At 45.0% G+C, this 18,512-nt stretch overlaps 1 protein-coding gene across 5 annotated transcripts in view; it reads right to left on the bottom strand.

The window, feature by feature from the left end:
- CLCN4 (chloride voltage-gated channel 4) overlaps positions 1-18,512 on the bottom strand; it is an 83,597-nt gene that overhangs the window by 52,296 nt on the left and 12,789 nt on the right. For all 5 annotated transcript variants that reach the window (XM_053579628.1, XM_053579632.1, XM_053579631.1 and 2 more), the window contains 2 exons: positions 3,423-3,577; positions 842-941 (listed from right to left, as the gene is read on the bottom strand). In XM_053579628.1, the coding sequence (XP_053435603.1) occupies positions 842-941; positions 3,423-3,566 (244 nt within the window). In that variant the 5' untranslated portion in view covers positions 3,567-3,577. The remainder of the gene's footprint in view (positions 1-841; positions 942-3,422; positions 3,578-18,512) is intronic.

Here is an 18,512-nt window from a genome sequence, read left to right as displayed (position 1 = left end):
GAGTGTTCTTTCTCAGAGAACTTATTATATGTATTCTGCCTGTGTTATAGTCAATTCCATGATCAAGTCTCTCACCATCACTGTTATGTTGTTATGTAGGGGCTCTCTTCAATGTGCTCAATTTTTTTTTATTCTTAAACATTAACCTTCAAAATTTCCTAAAAGGAAATAAACTTTAGGAAACAATTTCCACTAAGACTTGGTGTGTTTGATATTAAAAAGACAGGTTTCCCCTCTAGATATTCATCCATTTACTCTGGAAACATCTACTGCTCAAAAACATGGTATTGGCGCTATAAAAAGCAAGAGTGCAGAGTCCCTAGTGTCAGGACAATACAGTGTAGACCCCTCAGCCCACATCATATCCTGAGGGTGTGTGACACTATTCTGAGTGTCACAGGATCTTTACAATTCATCCCAGGGACTACCAGTAATAGTAAAAGGCAATCTCACACATTGTTTTGTTATTAGAGATCAATACGGTCCCCTATTTTGTTGCCATCCACATAACGAAGTACAGGAGAATATAAAATGTGTACTCGCAGTAAAATCCAGTGTGGTAATAAAACTTTGTACCATGTGGGGAGGGCTGACCAGCTCTATAATTACAGCTTTCCAGAAGCCTGCGCCTGGACTCATGCCTTGAGTGTGCCCTATTGAGGATACATTCTAAGTTAAAGACACAGTCATGTATTTTGCTCTTATATATTTCAAGCAATAAATCCCCTGCATGGGGGCAAGAGAAACACTCCATATTCCAAATATCATCCCAAAGGTTTAGTGTTTTGTGGTTTCAGCAACTCCAGCTTTTCCCAGGAGCACTGCATGCCCATCCACGTACCTGCCAGCAGGCCGATGAGCAGCATCACCACCCATCCTGACCAGGCATCCAGCAAACTCTTGATGAACTCCCACACAGACTCCTTGCTTTTGCTGGTTATCTAGAAACAAAACAGACATAGCAGCTCATTGAAAACATTTTCCAATTCATGCTTCTTTCTCTAAAACTTCTCCTTGGAAAATAGGGTAATCAAAAACATAAAATGCGCGGCGCCTGTAGTTCAATGGGTAGGGCACCAGCCACATACACCGAGGGTGGCAGGTTCAAATCCGACCTGGGCCATCTAAACAACAATGAAAACTGCAACAAAAAATAGCTGGGCATTGTGGTGCAGCTATAGTCCTAGCTACTTGGGAGGCTGAGGCAAGAAAATCGCTTAAGCCCAAGACTTTGAGATTGCTGTGAGCTGTAACACCACGCACTCTACCTAGGGTGACATAGTGAGACTCTGTATCAAAAAAAAAAAAAAATAGAATAGAATAAAATAGAATGAATATAATCACGCCACTAAATTCCCAGTCATATTATTCTTTTAGTAATGTACCATAATCATAAAATGGATTTTCTAGTTCAGAGAATAGTAAAGATGCCATAATAGCCCCCCAAAAATAGAGCACAAAAAAATTCACTTAATTAGAAACCATACTAAATGTGATTTGTCTTCAATTATTTAATAGCCATTGAAGGGGGACATTCGTTTGGCGTCACCATGTTGAACAAGTGTTACTACCTAAGTTACATTGTTAAGCCTCTTTAACAAAGACTTCATCTCTTACTTTTGTATTCCAGGTTCAATTTTAGCAGCATGAATTGAGAATTAGCTAGCACAGGTCATGTTTACCACAGCAGACAGACATATCTGCACACACTGTGAGAAAAGCCCTTGCCTCCTGGGGCTAACAGAATCCCACACTCCCCTAACATCACCATGCCCCTCATAGCCCTTTAGAGCAGAGATCAGAAAACGTTTTCTGTAAAAGTAAATATTTTGGGCTTGCAGGCCAAATGGTCTCTGCTGCAACTATTCAGCTCTGCCACCGGAGCACAAAATGAGCCATAAAGATTATGTAAATGAATGTGCATGGCTGACTTCCAATAAAACTTTATTTACAAAAGGTGGTGCCACCTGGCTTTGGCCCCAGGGCCATAGTCTGCTGAGCCCTGCCCTGGAGTACAGATCCCCATGGCTCTGAACCTCACTGCCCATACATCTCTCTTCCTCCTTCCTCCACCCTTTGGGAAATGACAGGATACAATCACATTCTCCTAAGCACTCCTTGTCCTCCTCTGGAGCAGCTCTCCTGAGGGCACTGACAGCCCCCACATGGTTGGCTTACCTCCTTGGGCAAGGCTGACCAAGCAGCCTCTCCACAACTCTCTCCCATCCTTTTACTAGGAATACTCTTGGCCGTTCCTCATCTGCCTGCTTCTCCACAGTGTGTGCCACTGGTTCCCCCTCTGCTTGCCCTGAACCTGTTAGGTCTTGGCATAGCCAGGATCCCAGCTGCCTCTCACTCTCCCTCTGAGTACCCAGCCTACCCAGTCACTTCTAGAGCTTCAACATCCACATATTCCAGGGGCCTTGTCCTCCACTGCAGCCCACACCTCCCCTTGAAGTACAGAGTTTGCTCCAGCCACCAAACATGCTCCTCTCCTAATTCCCTTTCTTACCCCTCCTCGCCCCCTGGCCACCCTTCTCACCCCTCCTCACCCCCTGACTACCCTGACCTTTCCCACCTGCACTTCCCTGCCTCGGGGCAGCCCTCCTCCTCTTTCTGCTAAAGTCACCTGCTCCTCCCTTGGCAATGCATCTTTATTGTATTCTGTGGCCTTCAACACAAAGTAAGAACTCCTCTCCATGGCTGACCTGGTCATTCCTCATGCAGCCCCACTACCCATCCTTGTCTCTCCCCTTCTATGGATCCACCAGAGCCAGCAGTCCTCAAGTTGCTCAAATGTGCCACATTCTTCCATGCTTTGTGACTTTAAGAAAGGACCATTCCTGATCTTAGAATCCCTTCCCCTTTCCCGGCCTAGCAAGATTGCAGTCATCCTTCAAGACCCAACTGGAATGTCACCCTCTCTGACAAATCCTTTTCTAACTGTTCTCCTAAATGATTCCAAAGCACTTGACACATTATTGTGACATATACATACATACATATATATATATATATATATATATATATATATATATATATATCTGAATGACTGCCCACTAGACACCAGGCAGTGTAACGTGTGCTTTCATCTATACACAATCTCATTTAATCTTTAGGTATAACGACCTCTATCCTTATGTATGAGAAAACAGGGTCCAGAAATGGTAACTGAGGGTCCAAACCTTGCCCTCCACACCATACTCCCTCCATAAGATACAGCCTCCTTCCCACCCAAAATGGCTCTTATCATACTGATGTGCCCATATCTCTGCCTCTTCCGCCAGCCCTTCTCTTCCTCAGAGCCTCACGCCATACGTGACATGGGAACCTAAGCTGCAGCTCAGCAACTTTTGAATGAAAGAATGGTGCGGCCATCCGCAGGGATACCCTTCAGTGTGTCCTTTCAGAATACCACCTACCTTCCTGTGTCTGTCGGTGTCCCGTGACTTTTCCCTTAGCCAGTCAATGGTGTGGAAGTCTTCATATGTCCCCACATCAGGGAATGGCTCATCGAGGAAATCCATCAGGTTTCCAGAGCCACTCATGGCGCCTGCATTGACCATGCTAGTTATACCTAAGGAGAAAACCAGTCGTTAAAAAGGCAAGCAGAACGTCTCTACGACTTCATGGCAGAGGAGTTATCCATTTGCTCTATTTTCTTATATAAGAAAAAATTATTTCAGCTTAGACTTCTCTGCTGTGATGAAATACAGACAAAGTCGAATTTCATTATTCATAGAAGTTATGTTCTATAAAGTCACCTCAAACACTGAATTAGCAAATACTGAACCACTGCTCCTAAAATAATTCACGGTTAGGTTCCTGTGAGCCTCTGGTCACATTTTTGTCAACCAATCAATGCATAACCTTGTTTTACGTGTTTCTGTTTAGAGACAGCCTATTTAATATATATTGTTGATTTACTGACATTGAACTCGCAGCCAACAGCACTATCATTCATGTCTGAATGAAGCTTCTCTAACACACACATTTTCTCCATAAGACACAGTCTTACACATAGAAACACCAGACAGGACTCCATCACTGCATTTGAGAGCCATTTTAAACAGCAAATTGCCAATAAAAAACTCACAAAAATGTGAAAATTGTAGCACTAAACAGAACACAAAAAGTGTCCACCAGAGTAGAAACAAGAAAGCAGAGTGTCACCTTAAGCTTCCGCTGGGAATGTGCACTTCTACCAACTTAAACTTTCTGCCACTCTACACATGCACGTGTCCATGAATGACCTCAAAAGCACCACAAGTACTGATTTGGGGATTACAAATAAATTTTAGTGAGTAGGCAAATTTGCAAATAAAGAGTCCACAAATGAGGATCAACTATAATACACTTCTAAAAACTTCATGTTCTGCAAAAGCAAGGTCTTAAAATGAGGGGCTAAAGGAACAAAAAGTGATAGGGTTCAAATTCAATTAAAACCAAACTGAGTATTGCTTTTCAAATGGGACAGCACGGACCACTGAAGCAGGCAGTCTATGTGGCCGTCATCATGGAGATTCAAAATACGTAGCAATGGCAGAGTGAAAATGCTAGCAAAACTAATTAGCTAGTGGGAGCCAAAGCAACTGCAGATGGCAGCTGCCCTCTGCATCAGTGGGGCCACCATGGAGATGGCCAAGGGAAGGAAGACAACCTGCCATGAGCCAAGAGCCACACAAAACTGGTGACACACTGCCCTGGGCAAGGAGCTCCGCATGCAGATCTCATTTTTAATTTGTCTTAAAATATAGTCGAAAGGGCTCCTGCTGCCAGAACAGTAGCAAAGTTGAATGTCTCTCTCTTTGGTAACAATTCCACACCCACTATCCCAGCTCCCCTTGCCTGGAAAACAACTGAGAATGAACCAACACATCTCCCATGTTCTCCCACCATCACAGCTTGATTTACAGCATGCATAGGAGCTAATTTGAAATGTAGAAAATGCTTTGCAGCAGGACCAGAGCTCACCAAGTTAGCAGAGAAAATAATACATTCTTACAGAAATAAGAGGTTGGAATATGCACTACAAAATCCTGGCAAATACAGAAAAGTATCAAGAAGAAAGTAAGGATTACCTGTCATCAGACGCTACAGAACCACTATAACACATTGGCCTGTTTTCTTTATGGGTATATTTCAAAACACATTGGCAGTATTATGTATCTGCTTCTTTAACATTGTGCTTTCCCCGCTATATTCTGAGCATTTATCACAAAAGAGGCAGCATTGCTTACTGATTAAAAACACAGATTCTAGGGCAGCACCTGTGGCTCAAAGGAGTAGGGTGCCAGCTCCATATGCCAGAGGTGGTGGGTTCAAACCCAGCCCTGGCCAAAAAGTGAAAAAAAAACAACAAAAAAACCACAGACTCTAGAACAGCACAGTTTGAGAAAGAGTTTGGGACCACTCATTTTATAGATCAGAAGACTTAAGGCCCATGGCAGTCAGGTTTCACATCATCCCACAGCTTGTTGGAGGCAAAGCTCAGCTCTGCCACTAGGTAACTGTATGGCCTTAGGCAAGTTGCTAAACCTGACTGCGTTTCAGTCTCTCCACCTATGAAGTGGTGGGGATTGGTGGAGATTGTAAAATCGTCTGCCTCAGGGTACTGTGACAAAGACTGAATAAACTGACATTTTTTTTTTTTTTTTTGTAGAGACAGAGTCTCACTTTATTGCCCTTGGTAGAGTGCCGTGGCGTCACACAGCTCACAGCAACCTCCAACTCCTGGGCTTAGGCGATTCTCCTGTCTCAGCCTCCCTAGTAGCTGGGACTATAGGCGCCCGCCACAATGGCCGGCTAATGAACTGACATTTGTAAAGCACTTTGCTTCATCAGTGTTTGTTAAAACAAATATTGTGTTTCATGAAAAAACACTTTTCCTTACTACCCTACATAACTGCCTCATTATAAAGGTTATCTGATCACTCCTCTGGTGCCTGTAGCTGAGAAAGGGTACCCAATAGACTCCAGTTTTATTCAGGGAGACTGCAATAGTCCAACTAAGCTTTGGGGGAACTTTCTGTGGACTTCTATTTACCAAGAATCAGTGAGGGCATTCAAACTTGAATCTATGTCTGACATTTTCAATATCTTTCCCTAAAGGCTTCTCAAAAGCATTTGCATTTATTAGAGACTATTTTCTTTCAAAATTGAAATACCTCTCTTCAAAATGGCAAATCTCACTAATCTAGAGATTTGTGTGACTCCCCAGTCAGGCTGGCTGATCTCAGCTAACCCTCGCCACCCCCTTAGAAGCCTGGGTCCTAGAACAGGCTGTTTTTCAAGTCACGCCCAGCACGTGACTCAGACGGAAACTGAGAACCGGCCCCTTTCACTACCTCAGGGACAAGCCAATCTTTTTTCATTAATCAAACTATTTGTCTCTGCCACAGATAATATTTAGGTCTGTGGGACTTTCCAGATATTTCAGAGCTATCTTCACTCCAGATGTTTGTTTGTTTTTTTTTTACTTTTTCACTACCAGATGTTTTTATCAGTCATTACAGAGCAGAAAATCATCAGAAATATACTCTTCAGCGTTAGTGAAATTAAAACTTTGAGATACTCTGAGTAATCATCTCACATCCACAAAAGAAATCTCCTCAAAAGCTATCAAGATATCTGAGATCATTATTGCCCTTAACACTTAGAAGTGAGGCCAAAAACTTTAATCCAGAAAAGATCGATAAGTAAATACAAAAGGCAACCTGCAGGTAAGCAGTGGAGTCTTGCAGTGACCAGCAAGGAGCCGACAGTCCATGCTTGGCAATGGGAACATGGCTACTACAAAGATTCTTGTTTCTCTCCAATCAGACCAAAGGAAAACAGACATTAGGGAAACGGGGCTGAAGTTGGGCATAATCACAGGAAAAGTCCAGGAAGCCAGATATCTATGATCTTTCAGTTTGTCCTATTTTTCTGAGAACTGCAGTTTTAGTAAACAAAAAAAGGTAGCAAAATGAATATGCTCCTTTTAGCTAAATTCTACAAACTTCTCTGCACTACTCAACTGGCCTGGATCCAAAGGATAGGTCTAGATGACCTGGTGGAAAAGTCAGGCCTTTCCCTGTCAACCTTAAAGTTACCTGCTCTTGGAAGAGCGGCAGAAAAAGCAGCAATCTATTTTAGGCATTCTTTTTTAGAGATAGTTCACATACCATAAAATTCACCTTTTTAAGGTGTACAATCCAATAGTTTTTAGTATATTCACAAGGTTGTATTACTATCTTCTTTCTCCAACTCTAGAACATTCTCATCCCCTACCCATTAGCAGTCACTTCCCTCTCCCAGCCGCTGGTAACCACTAACCTACTTTCTGTCTCTGTGGACTCGCCTGTGCTAGACATTTCACAGACATGGAATCATGGAGTAGGTGGCCTTTTGCATCTGGCTTCTTTCACTTATAATAATGTTTTCAAGGTTCATCCATGTTGGTGTTTCACTCCTTCCTCTTGCTGAAAAAGACTCCATTGTGTGGCTACATCACATTTTGTTTATTCATCAGCTGATGGCCACGTGGGTTGTTTCTACTTTGGGGCTATTATGAGCAATGCTGTTAGGAATATTCGTGTACACGTCTTCACATGGACATGTGTTTTCATTTCTCTTGGGTATATGCCTAGGAGTGGAATTGTTGGGGCAATAGCAACTCTGTGTTTAACCTTCTGAGGAGCTGTCAGACTGAAATCACTTCTCTTTAGTAGGCTTCTTATTGAAGTAAAAATCTATCTATAAAAATGTAAAACTTAACCAGTGTACAGCTCCACAAATTTTCACAAAAGGAACTCAGCCATGCGAGCAGCACCCAGATCAAGGGACAAAACGTGAACAACTCCCAGTCCCTGCCGCACCCCTAAGGGTGACCACTGTCCTATACCATACATTACTGTCGCCTGTTTCTGAACTTTAAATGGATAAAACCATTTGTTTCTAGTTTCTTCTGTTGTACGTTAAGTCATAAGATCTATCCGTGTTGTTGAGTGTTAATTACTATTTGTTCATTTTCTTTGCCCGATAATAGAGTCCAGCAAACTTTTTCTGCTAAGGGCCAGATAGTAAATCTTTGAAGTTTTGTGAACCTGTCTCGGTTGGAATTGCTCCATTGGAGCAAACAGCCTAAGACCATGCACACATTAATGACTAGGGCTCTGTTTCAATAAAGCTTCAGTTATGGACACTGAATCTGAATTTCATAGCATCGTCATGAGTCACAGAAATAATTCCTCTTTTGGTTTTTCTTTTTTTTTTGTAGCTACATTGTCTCACTTTATCACCTTGATAGAGTGCCATGGCATCACACAGCTCACAGCAACCTCCAACTCCTGGGCTTAGGTGATTCTCTTGCCCCAGCCTCCCGAGTAGCTGGGACTACAGGCACCCGCCACAACGCCCAGCTATTTTTTTGTTGTGGTTTGGCCAGGGCTGGGTTTGAACCTGCCACCCTCAGTATATGGGGCCAGCATCCTACTTACTGAACCATAGGCACTGCTCTCTTTTGGGTTTTCGTAACCATATAAAAATGTAAAAACCATTCTTAGACCATGAGCTGTACAGAAGCAGGTGGTGAGCTGGATTTGGCCTGCAGAGTGATGCACTTTGTCAACTCCTGTTCTACAGCATTTGACTGTGGGAATAAGCCCTGGTGCAATTATCCATTCTACTGTGGATGGACACTTGGCTAATTTCTCGCTCGGAGCCATTACGAAGCATGCTCCCATCATCATTTATATCCACCCATAAAATGTTGTGGTTGAAGACCTTCCACCTGTTTCCTCCCCTCTCTGCCCCACAGTGGCCAGGTGCCACAGTATTCCTCTCCCAAATCAGACCACGTCATATTATTTGCCAATCTGCTTTTTTAGCTAATCCTCAGATGACTTGGACAAATGGAACATAAAGTCATAACTCAGATTAAAAGATTCAAAGTCTCCAATGAGCAAGGAAAGCTAGCCACCCCAAGAGCAAGGACCAGCAGGGTCCTCAGTGGGCATGGGCACAGTGGAAACTGCTACTAAAATCTCCTCCAGGTCTCGTAAGCCTTTCTGACAAGCTGTTCTTTTTTTGGGGGGGGGTTCTTGGGGGGGGTTTTGTGACAAAGTCTCACTGTGTCACTCTCGGTAGAGTGCCGTGGCGTCATAGCTCACAACAACCTCAAACTCTTGGGCTTAAGCTTGCCTCAGCCTCTCCAGTAGCTGGAACTATACGGGTGCCCACCATGACACCCTACTAACTTCTGACAAGTGGTCTTGCTACCTTTCCCCTTCTTATCCCTCATAGTAACCTGATAGTCCGGAGCTAGCAAATATTTCCAGAAAAAAAAAGCCAGATGGGAATTATTTTCAGCTCTTTGGGCCATACAATCTCCACCGCAATTACTAGACCCTGCCATAGTAACACAAAGCAGCCATAGCCAGTATGTAAATGAAAGGGTATGGCTACATACTGATAAAACTTTATTTACAGGCTAGATTTGGTGTGCCAGCTGCAGTCTACCAGCGCTTGCTTTACACTGCAAGCATTTACTGGACATCTGCCACCTGCCAGGCCACTGTCCAAGGCACCACAATTCTCACCTCCCAACAGAACCCAGTAAACACATCATCATGATCCACCAGGAAAAATACAAAGATAAGTAGTCACAGTTATTAAGGGAAAGAATGAGATTCCAGAAATGCAAATAAAGGACCCGGCTAGCAACATTTCAACCTTTAGGACAGTGGTTCTCAACCTGTGGGTCGCAACCCACAGGAACTGTATTAAAGGGTCGCAGCATTAGGAAGGTTGAGAACCACTGCTTTAGGAGCTTTAGGAAAATAAAAAGTAGTTTTATTATACACACACTGTGAGGTTTCTTTGAGATGTTATAGTCAGAAAAGTTTCACCAACTAATTAGCTATCCTAATGCTTCAAGATTCCAGGTGTCTTGGCTCAGGAATAAAAATATGATCAAGTCTGGTGTGGTGGCAAGCACCTGTAGTCCCAGCCACTTGGGAGGCTGAGGCTGGAGGATCATTTGAGCCCAGGAGTTCAAGGCTGCAGTGAGTTATGATGATGCCACTAAACTCTACCCCAGGCAACAGACAGAAACCCTGTCTCAAAAAAAAAAAAAAAAAAATGAGCATACCCTAGTGCTAACAAAGTGTTTGCAGTCATCATAGCTAGAGGTTACCTATAGTGTTTACATGACACCATGAAAAGCATAAGACATGACAGAAATTCTAGACCCAAGAACATCGAGTTCAGAGATAGACCATGGTCAGATGGCATCTAAAATTAAACACCCAAAACCTTAATTTCTTACAGATTTTCCAGAAGCTCCAAAGACTAATCAGCCTTTACAAAGTTCCTTTTCTTGCTGTTCTTCACTGCTTACTGTTCCTTTACTGCTCTGAAGCAAAGCCTGTCCACTGTGGGAACCCTTGATGGGGAGAAATGACCTATGGTTCCACATAGTTCAAAGGTCACTAGTTGGCTCTGGGGATCTACACGGGTTATAGGAAGTGCTGAGCTCAGGGACTAGTGTCTGCTTGCTGCCAGTTCCTTGGTCCTGTCCAATCCTCTAAAGGCCCCTGGTTTCTGAGGGGAGGGCACTACAGCACGTGGCCCCCAGAGACTGCTCCCTGGAGTCCAGTAGTTCAGCTCCTGCTGATCCAACAAGGTGTCTCCACCTTTTCTCCATCTGGCTCCAACCTGTAACTCCCGAGACAACTAACTGCCCTGCCTCACTGTCACTCTCCCCTCAGGCTCCAGACCTTTAGCCAGAGCTCTAGTGCCAATAGTGCTGAAGTGGAGAAATTCTGCCTTAATCCAAAAATGGAACAAATGAGAATTTCAGGCACTTTGCTGTAAGGAATATAAGATCCCCAGAGCCAACTAGTGACCTTTGAACTATGTAGAACCACAGGCTTTGCTTCAGAGCAGTGGCACTCACCAGGGGTGACTGTGTTCCTCAGGGGATGCTTGACAATGCCTAGAAACATTCTTGGTTGCCACAATCAGACAAGGGGGCTGCTACTGGCATCAAGTAGGTATGGGCCAGAAATGTCGCTCAACATCCTGAATGCACAGGACAGCCCCACAGCAAAGAATGATCCAGCCCAAATGTCAACAATGACAGGTTGAGACACCCTGCGAACAAGCAAGTTCACCGGATTCCATCAACGTTACGTCACCTAGAGCAGCGTCACCTAGAGCAGCAGTGACCAGCACTTCCCATACGTCATTGTGTGTCTGAATGCCCTCGGCACCTGGGCCAAGTGCAGGTGCTCACTAAGGAGGGCCTTTGACTCTGCATTTCTCACAAGCTCCCTGCCAGCCTGCCACTGCCAGTCTGACACCACTGGACTCACACTGCAAGTCTGCGGGCCACACTTTGAATGGTGAGAAGGTAACAAATAAAACAGACAGGGCTGAAATCCGGGGAGACAGGTGGGAGCAAGAACCAAGAGAGCAAGGAGATTAAGAAATCATGGGTATGGGAGGCTGAGGAGGAGCGCTTGGGAGGGGGAGGGGACGCCATCAGCAGGGCTGGGCAGGAGCCTCCAGGGTGAAGCAGCAGGGCTCAGCCAGCACAGCTTTCAAAACTCCCCAAGTGGGGCGGCGCCTGTGGCTCAGTGAGTAGGGCGCCGGCCCCATATGCTGAGGGTGGCGGGTTCAAACCCGGCCCCAGCCAAACTGCAACCAAAAAATAGCCGGGCGTTGTGGCGGGCACCTGTAGTCCCAGCTACTCGGGAGGCTGAGGCAAGAGAATCGCTTAAGCCCAGGAGTTGGAGGTTGCTGTGAGCTGTGTGAGGCCACGGCACTCTACCGAGGGCCATAAAGTGAGACTCTGTCTCTACAAAAAAAAAAAAAAATGTAGTCCCAGCTACTCGGGCGGCTGAGGCAAGAGAATCGCTTAAGCCCAGAAGTTGGAGGTTGGTGTGAGCTGTGTGAGGCCACGGCACTCTACCGAGGGCCATAAAGTGAGACTCTGTCTCTACAAAAAAAAAAAAAAAACTCCCCAAGTGCTGTCAACGTGCAGCCTCGGGTGAGAAGCTGACTCTGGCCTGGATGAGCCAGGAATCCCTAGAGTATTTGTGCATCAAACTTCAGATCCTGATCCTGGAGGGTAGGGGTGGGGCCTGAGACTCTGCTCACAGCAACCTCCAACTCCTTCCAATGTGCTCCCAGGCAATGCCCGAGACCACGACAGGAGGCTCTGGGAAGACTGGTCTGCCACCAGCAATTAGCGGGGCCTTGGAAACACCTGAGAGAAGCCAGGAAGGCAGCAGCCGTCAGGGGAAGAGGGCAGTCTTGCCGTTAGTTGCCTTTGAAGAACGTCACCTCCATGCAAGGCCTGCCACCATGCCATCATCAGACTGCCTACTATCACTCTTTCCTGCTCCAGTCTCAACTCTTGCCCCCAGCCTCTCCTCCAGGGCAGCCAGGACAATTGGGCCCCTACACCCTGCTCTCCATTGAGTTCTTTGGCAGGCAGGTGATGGGAGCTTAAATTCAGTGAGGATGCCCGTCTGCCTTTCCCTAGACCCATGTCCCTGCGTGGATGACACACCATGCCTGAGGAAGGCAATTCAATGCAAATTAACAACTATCTTCAAATTATACAACAGAGCACCATTCTCTTAATTTGCTCATGTGAACAGAGGAGAAAAAATTTTCTGCCATGACTGTTCCAGGCTATAGCAAACACTTTTTTATCTGCCTATTCATGCTGCTCAGAAATAAAAGACACAAAATGGAAATTTTTTTTTGACACAGTCTTACTTTGTCATCCTTGGTAGAGTGTCATAGCGTCATAGCTCATGGCAACCTCAAACTCCTGGGCTCAAGTGATTTTCTTGTCTTAGCCTCCCGAGTAGCTGTGACTATAGGCACCCTCTGCAATGCCTGGCTATTTTTAGAGACACAGCCTTCCCCTTGCTCAGGCTTGTCTAGAACTCCTGAGCTCAAGCGATCCACCCGCCTCAGCCTCCCAGAGTGCTGGGATTAGAGGCATGAGCAACCACACCTAGCCCTGGAAATTTAAAATATAAAAAATGTACCAGGATTTTCTGCCCCCTAAATGTTCTCTCTCTCTCTCTCTCTCTCTCTCTCTCTCTCTCTCTCTCTCTCACACACACACACACACACACACACGCTTTCCCATCCCTCCAATGGCAGACACCAGAAGGAGCTATCTATCTGTGGCTCTCTCTGCACCTCCATACCCAGCAATGTCCTATACCAGGCATTCCTGCCACACCTCAAGGAAGTTAGAGGGACACCTTGACCTTGTCTCTTCATCCACTGTTGTAATACTGCTGCATGATCACATGCATATGAACTGTCCTGTACACATGGCTTTGTTGTCCCCACCCAATTTCTAGATTAACTATTGTATCCTAGGCTACCAGTACTCCATTTATATCATTCAAAACCTTCTGGTAAGCTTTTGCTAAATTCCAACCGTATCTTTGTTCCTGAGGTCATTGATATAGGACCCACAGAAGGTGGCTCTGCTCACATGGCATGCCTGAAGTGCATCACTGGGAGTAGGCATTAACTGATAACTCTCAAGACCTAGTGTATAAATACTCCCACTCCCTGGTCTCTGCAATGGGATAATTCCAAGGCATGTGCTTTGTATCTATGCAGAGAACACTTGCTAGCAGGCCCAAGACTGCTCTCCTTAGAAAGGCCTGATTACAAAACTGGCCTTTGGCTGACATCTAAGAACTTGGATTTCTGGTGGGTTCCCACCATTCCCAGAACCGACAAGAGTGGCTGGTTCAGGGCGGCGCCTGTGGCTTGAAGGGGTAGGGCGCTGGCCCCATATGCCGGAGGTGGTGGGTTCAAACCTAGCCCTGGCCAAAAACTGCAAAAATAAATAAATAAATTAATTAATTAATTAAAAAAAAAGAATGGCTCGTTCACTGTACCTAAACTATTCATACAAATGTGATTTGTGCTAAATGTCCACTTTCCTTTTGGGAGTCTGGAATTCTCATATATGCTAGGCAGAAGGTACACATGTGACCAGGCCCTAATTGAAAACCCTGGGTGCTGGGCGGCACCTGTGGCTCAAAGGAGTAGGGCGCCAGCCCCATATACCAGAGGAGGGGGGTTCAAACACGGCCCCAGCCAAAAACTGCAAAAAAAAGAAAACGCTGGGTGCTGAGTCTCTAAGGAGCTTCCTTGCTGGCCATTACACATGTGTTGCCTCAACTCACTGTGAGAGGAATTAAGCAGGTTCTGTGTGACTCCACTGGGGGAGGACTCTCAGAAACATGCACCGGTCTCCCTCAGATGCCACCTCATGCCTTTTCCCTTTGCTGATTTTGTTCTATAACTTTTTGCTGTAATAAATCATGTCCATGAATACAGCATGTGCTGAGCCCTGTGAGTCCTCCTAGGGAATCACTGGACCCAGAGGGGATCATGGGAACCCGTGACACAGCAAACCCATTTCTTAGAGTTTACACAGTGTGGAGTTAAGCTCCAGTCACCAGTTCCATGAGCTGCATTAATAGCCCTGCCTCTAAGAGCTGCCTTCCTTTCCTGGGTGTCACTTCCCCACCCACTCCCAAGAGTCCCTGCACCTCCCAAATAAGCTCCTTGCATGTACTGGAAACCTCATCTCAAGTTCCACTGCTGAGAGAACCAAAACAAAGGCAGTATCGCATGGCATTTTATATTTTATCAGCCAGTGATGCCTTAGCTGTGTAAAACCCATATGAGTGACCTTCATGGCTCTATACAAATGGGCAAAATCTTTATGACATAGGGCTAGGCAAAGAGTTATTAGGAATAACACCAAAAGCACAAACCATAAAAGAAAAAAAATTAGTTAACTTGTACTAACAAGCAAAGTAAAAATTTCCCTCCATGTAAGAATTCAGAAAAACTCCCTGACATAGTTTAATGATTGCAAAGGATGATCAGTCCTCCAACAAAAGGGTCCAAGCTGTGCTGAGGCTTCTGGCAACTAAGAAATAACCTGAGTGCCAAAATGGCCTGTAATAAGCTACCAACGGAACACTGGTAGCTGGTCACAACATACACCAGTGGTTCTTAGCACTACCAGGAGGGCTGGCTGAATTCAGATCATCACCAGGCTCCACGCTCAGAGTTTCAGATGCAGCATATCTGGAGTGGAGCCAGGGAGTCTGCATTTCTACCAAGCTCCCAAGGAGGCACCAGCTGCTGGGGACTGCATTTTGACAGCCCTTGTCCTAGTGTAACCCTTTGTTCCCTTCCTACTCCCCACTCTATTTCATTACCTGCATCCTTCCCATTGTGTTTTAATCACTAATATTTGTAATATCAATCTTACTTATAAACTTCATTTTGTTGGAATAATTATTTACAAACATACTTCTGCCCATATTTGACTGGGAGCTCCCTGAGGGCAGAGGCCTGTGTTATTCATGCAGAGGACCTGTATAAATGAAAGTGTTTGCTAAGCCCTACTTCATGCAGAGGACCTGCATAAAAGGAAGTGTTTGCTGAACCCTGCTAGATAGTAACAGTATCCACTACCACAAAAGGTTAGCCAGCCACATATACCCACTTCTATTCTACAATGTTATTAATACTACAGCCATCTCCAGGTATAAACTCTACCTAGAAGTCAACTAAATGCTTTAACATCACCACATAGACACACTCAAGAATCAACATAAAGTGGCCCGGAGTGATGGCTCACACCTATAATCCTAGCACCCTGGGAGGCCGAGGCAGGTGGACTGTTCATAACTTCGAGACCAGCCTGAGCAAAAGCGAGACCTCATCTCTACTAAAAATAGAAAAACTGAGGCAAAACAATCGCTTGAGCCCAAGAGTTAGAGGTTGCTGTGACCTAGGACACCACAGCACTCTACCCAGGGCAACAACTTGAGACTGGGTCTCAAAAAAAAAAAAGAATCGGGTGGCGCCCATAGCTCAGGGCGCCAGCCACATACACTGAGGGTGGTGGGCTCGAACCTGGCCCGGGCCAGCTAAACAACAATGACAACTGCAACAAAGAAATAGCCAGGTATTGTGGTGGGCACTCGTAGTCCCAGCTACTCGGGAGACGGAGGCAGGAGGATCACTTGAACCCAGGAGTTTGAGATTGCTGTGAACTAGTCTGACACCAAGGCACTTTAGCCTGAGCAACAGAGTGAGACGCCGTCTCAAAAAAAAAAAAAAAAAAACCCAACATAAGAAAGATGCTTTATCTGCACATATACAGAAGACAAAAGATTGGGGAAACCAAACCAAAGTCACTGGATGGCTCGGCGCCTGTAGCTCAAAGGCTAGGGCACCGGCCACATACACTGGGGCTGAAGGGTTCGAATCCAGCCTGGACCTGCCAAATGACAACTACAACAACAAAATAGCCGGGGGTTGTAGCAGGCGCCTGTAGTTGTAGAGGCAGGCAAGAGAATCGCTTAAGCCCAAGAATTTTAGGTTGCTATGAGCTATGATGCCATAGCGCTCTAATGAGGGCGACATAGTGAAACTGTCTCAAAAAAAAAAGTCACTGGACATGTAAAATGTGAGTAATTTTGAAACGTTCACCATCATCCATCAGTTTCATAATTTGTAGCAAAGCATGTGTGAAGGCCATAACCTGATTTTCCCTACTGTTTTTATTTTAACTTCTGAATTCATCTCTCTTTTTTTTTTTCTGACTACCTTTTAACCATGAAGAACATTGAGCTGACAGAGACAGGCATCTTCCTAATAACTAACCACAGGCAATGGACACAGAATCACTGGGGCCTAAAGGAATAGTGGACTTACAGCCCACAACAGAGGTTTGAGAGGACCACAATCTGACAGTTCTCTGAGCAGCCCGAGGAGACAAACCCTTCTTCACCATTCTTATCCAAGTGAGGGAGGTGAGAGCTCCAGGGGGCAGTTGGCTTAAAAATCCCTTTCAACTCTCTCAAGAAGTTTTTCTAAAATAAATTTTGATAAGCTGACCAGAACATTCACTATAGCCAGGCACACTGGCTCATGCCTGTAATCCTAGCACTCTGGGAGGCCGAGGCCGGCGGATTGCTTGAGCTCACGAGTTCAAAACCAGGCTTAGCAAAAATGAGACCCTGTCTCTACTAAAATAGAAAAAAAAAAAAAATACTGAGACAAGAGGATCACTTGAGCCCAAGAGTTGGAGGTTACTGTGACGCCACGGCACTCTACCCAGGGCAACAGATTAAGACTCTGTCTCAAGGGCGGCGCCTGTGGCTCAATGAGTAGGGCACCGGCCCCATATGCCAAGGGTGGCGGGTTCAAACCCAGCCCCGGCCAAACTGCAACAAAAAAAAAAAAATAGCTGGGCATTGTGGCGGGCGCCTGTAGTCCCAGCTGCTCGGGAGGCTGAGGCAAGAGAATCGTGTAAGCCCAAGAGTCAGAGGTTGCTGTGAGTCGTGTGACGCCACGGCACTCTACCCGAGGGCGGTACAGTGAGACTCTGTCTCTACAAAAAAAATAAAATAATAAAATAAAAAAAAAGAGACTCTGTCTCAAAAAAAAAAAAAAGAGAGAGAAGAACATTCACTTAAGAAATCCTGTTCTATACAAACACTTAAACTATTTACACTACAATCCCACAGATAAAAGAAGCTCAACAAGCCCCAAGCACAAAAAAATGAAGAAAACTACACCAAGGCACATCATAATCAAATTGTTAAAAAAAAAAAAAAGACTAGTGAAAAAGAGGATAACTTTTATTTTTTTGAAGATAGAGTCTCATTATGTCGCCCTCGGTAGAGTGCAGTGGCGTCACAGCTCACAGCAACTCAAATTCTTGGGCTTAAGTGATTCTCCTGCCTCAGCCTCCCAGGTAGCTGGGACTACAGGCACCCAGCACAACGCCTGGGTATTTTTTTGGTTGTAGCTGTCATTGTTGTTTGGCAGGCCCAGGCTGGATTGGAACCCGCCAAATCTGGTGTATGTGGCTAGTGCCCTAGCCACCGAGCTACAGGTGCCGAGCAAAAAAGAGGGTATCTTAAAAGCAGTGAGAGAGAAAAAGACATATAGGAAGCTTTCATACTATAAACAGTTATGAAGATGAACGAAGTACCACTCCATCCATCTCACAAACAAATGTCAACTGAAAGACACAAAGAAAGAAGCCACAAAGGAATCCATAGTCCCATATGATAAGTTTCGAACAAGCAAAATGAATCTATAGCATTATTCCGGACAGCAGTTACCTTTGGAAAGGTACAGGAGGTGGGCTGGGAGCTGGTCATGTTTTGTTTCTGGATCTGGGCACTGGCGACCCAGGTGTATTTACCTTGTGAAAATTCATTAAGCTGCACACTTAACACTGTATGTGCTTTTCTGCATGTATATTTCCATTACAAGTTTACTAAAGGCAATCCACAAAGCCATCAGCTAGAATTAAATTGCACTGCCTCACTTTACAAAAGTTAGGTTTTTCATTGCCATGCTACAACACTTTTTTTTTATTTATTTATTTTTTATTGTTGGGGATTCATTGAGGGTACAATAAGCCAGGTTACACTGATTGC

The sequence above is a fragment of the Nycticebus coucang genome, chromosome X, assembly GCF_027406575.1.
Source record: "Nycticebus coucang isolate mNycCou1 chromosome X, mNycCou1.pri, whole genome shotgun sequence".
NCBI lineage: Eukaryota > Metazoa > Chordata > Mammalia > Primates > Lorisidae > Nycticebus > Nycticebus coucang.
This window is presented reverse-complemented; position numbering and strand designations above follow the sequence as displayed.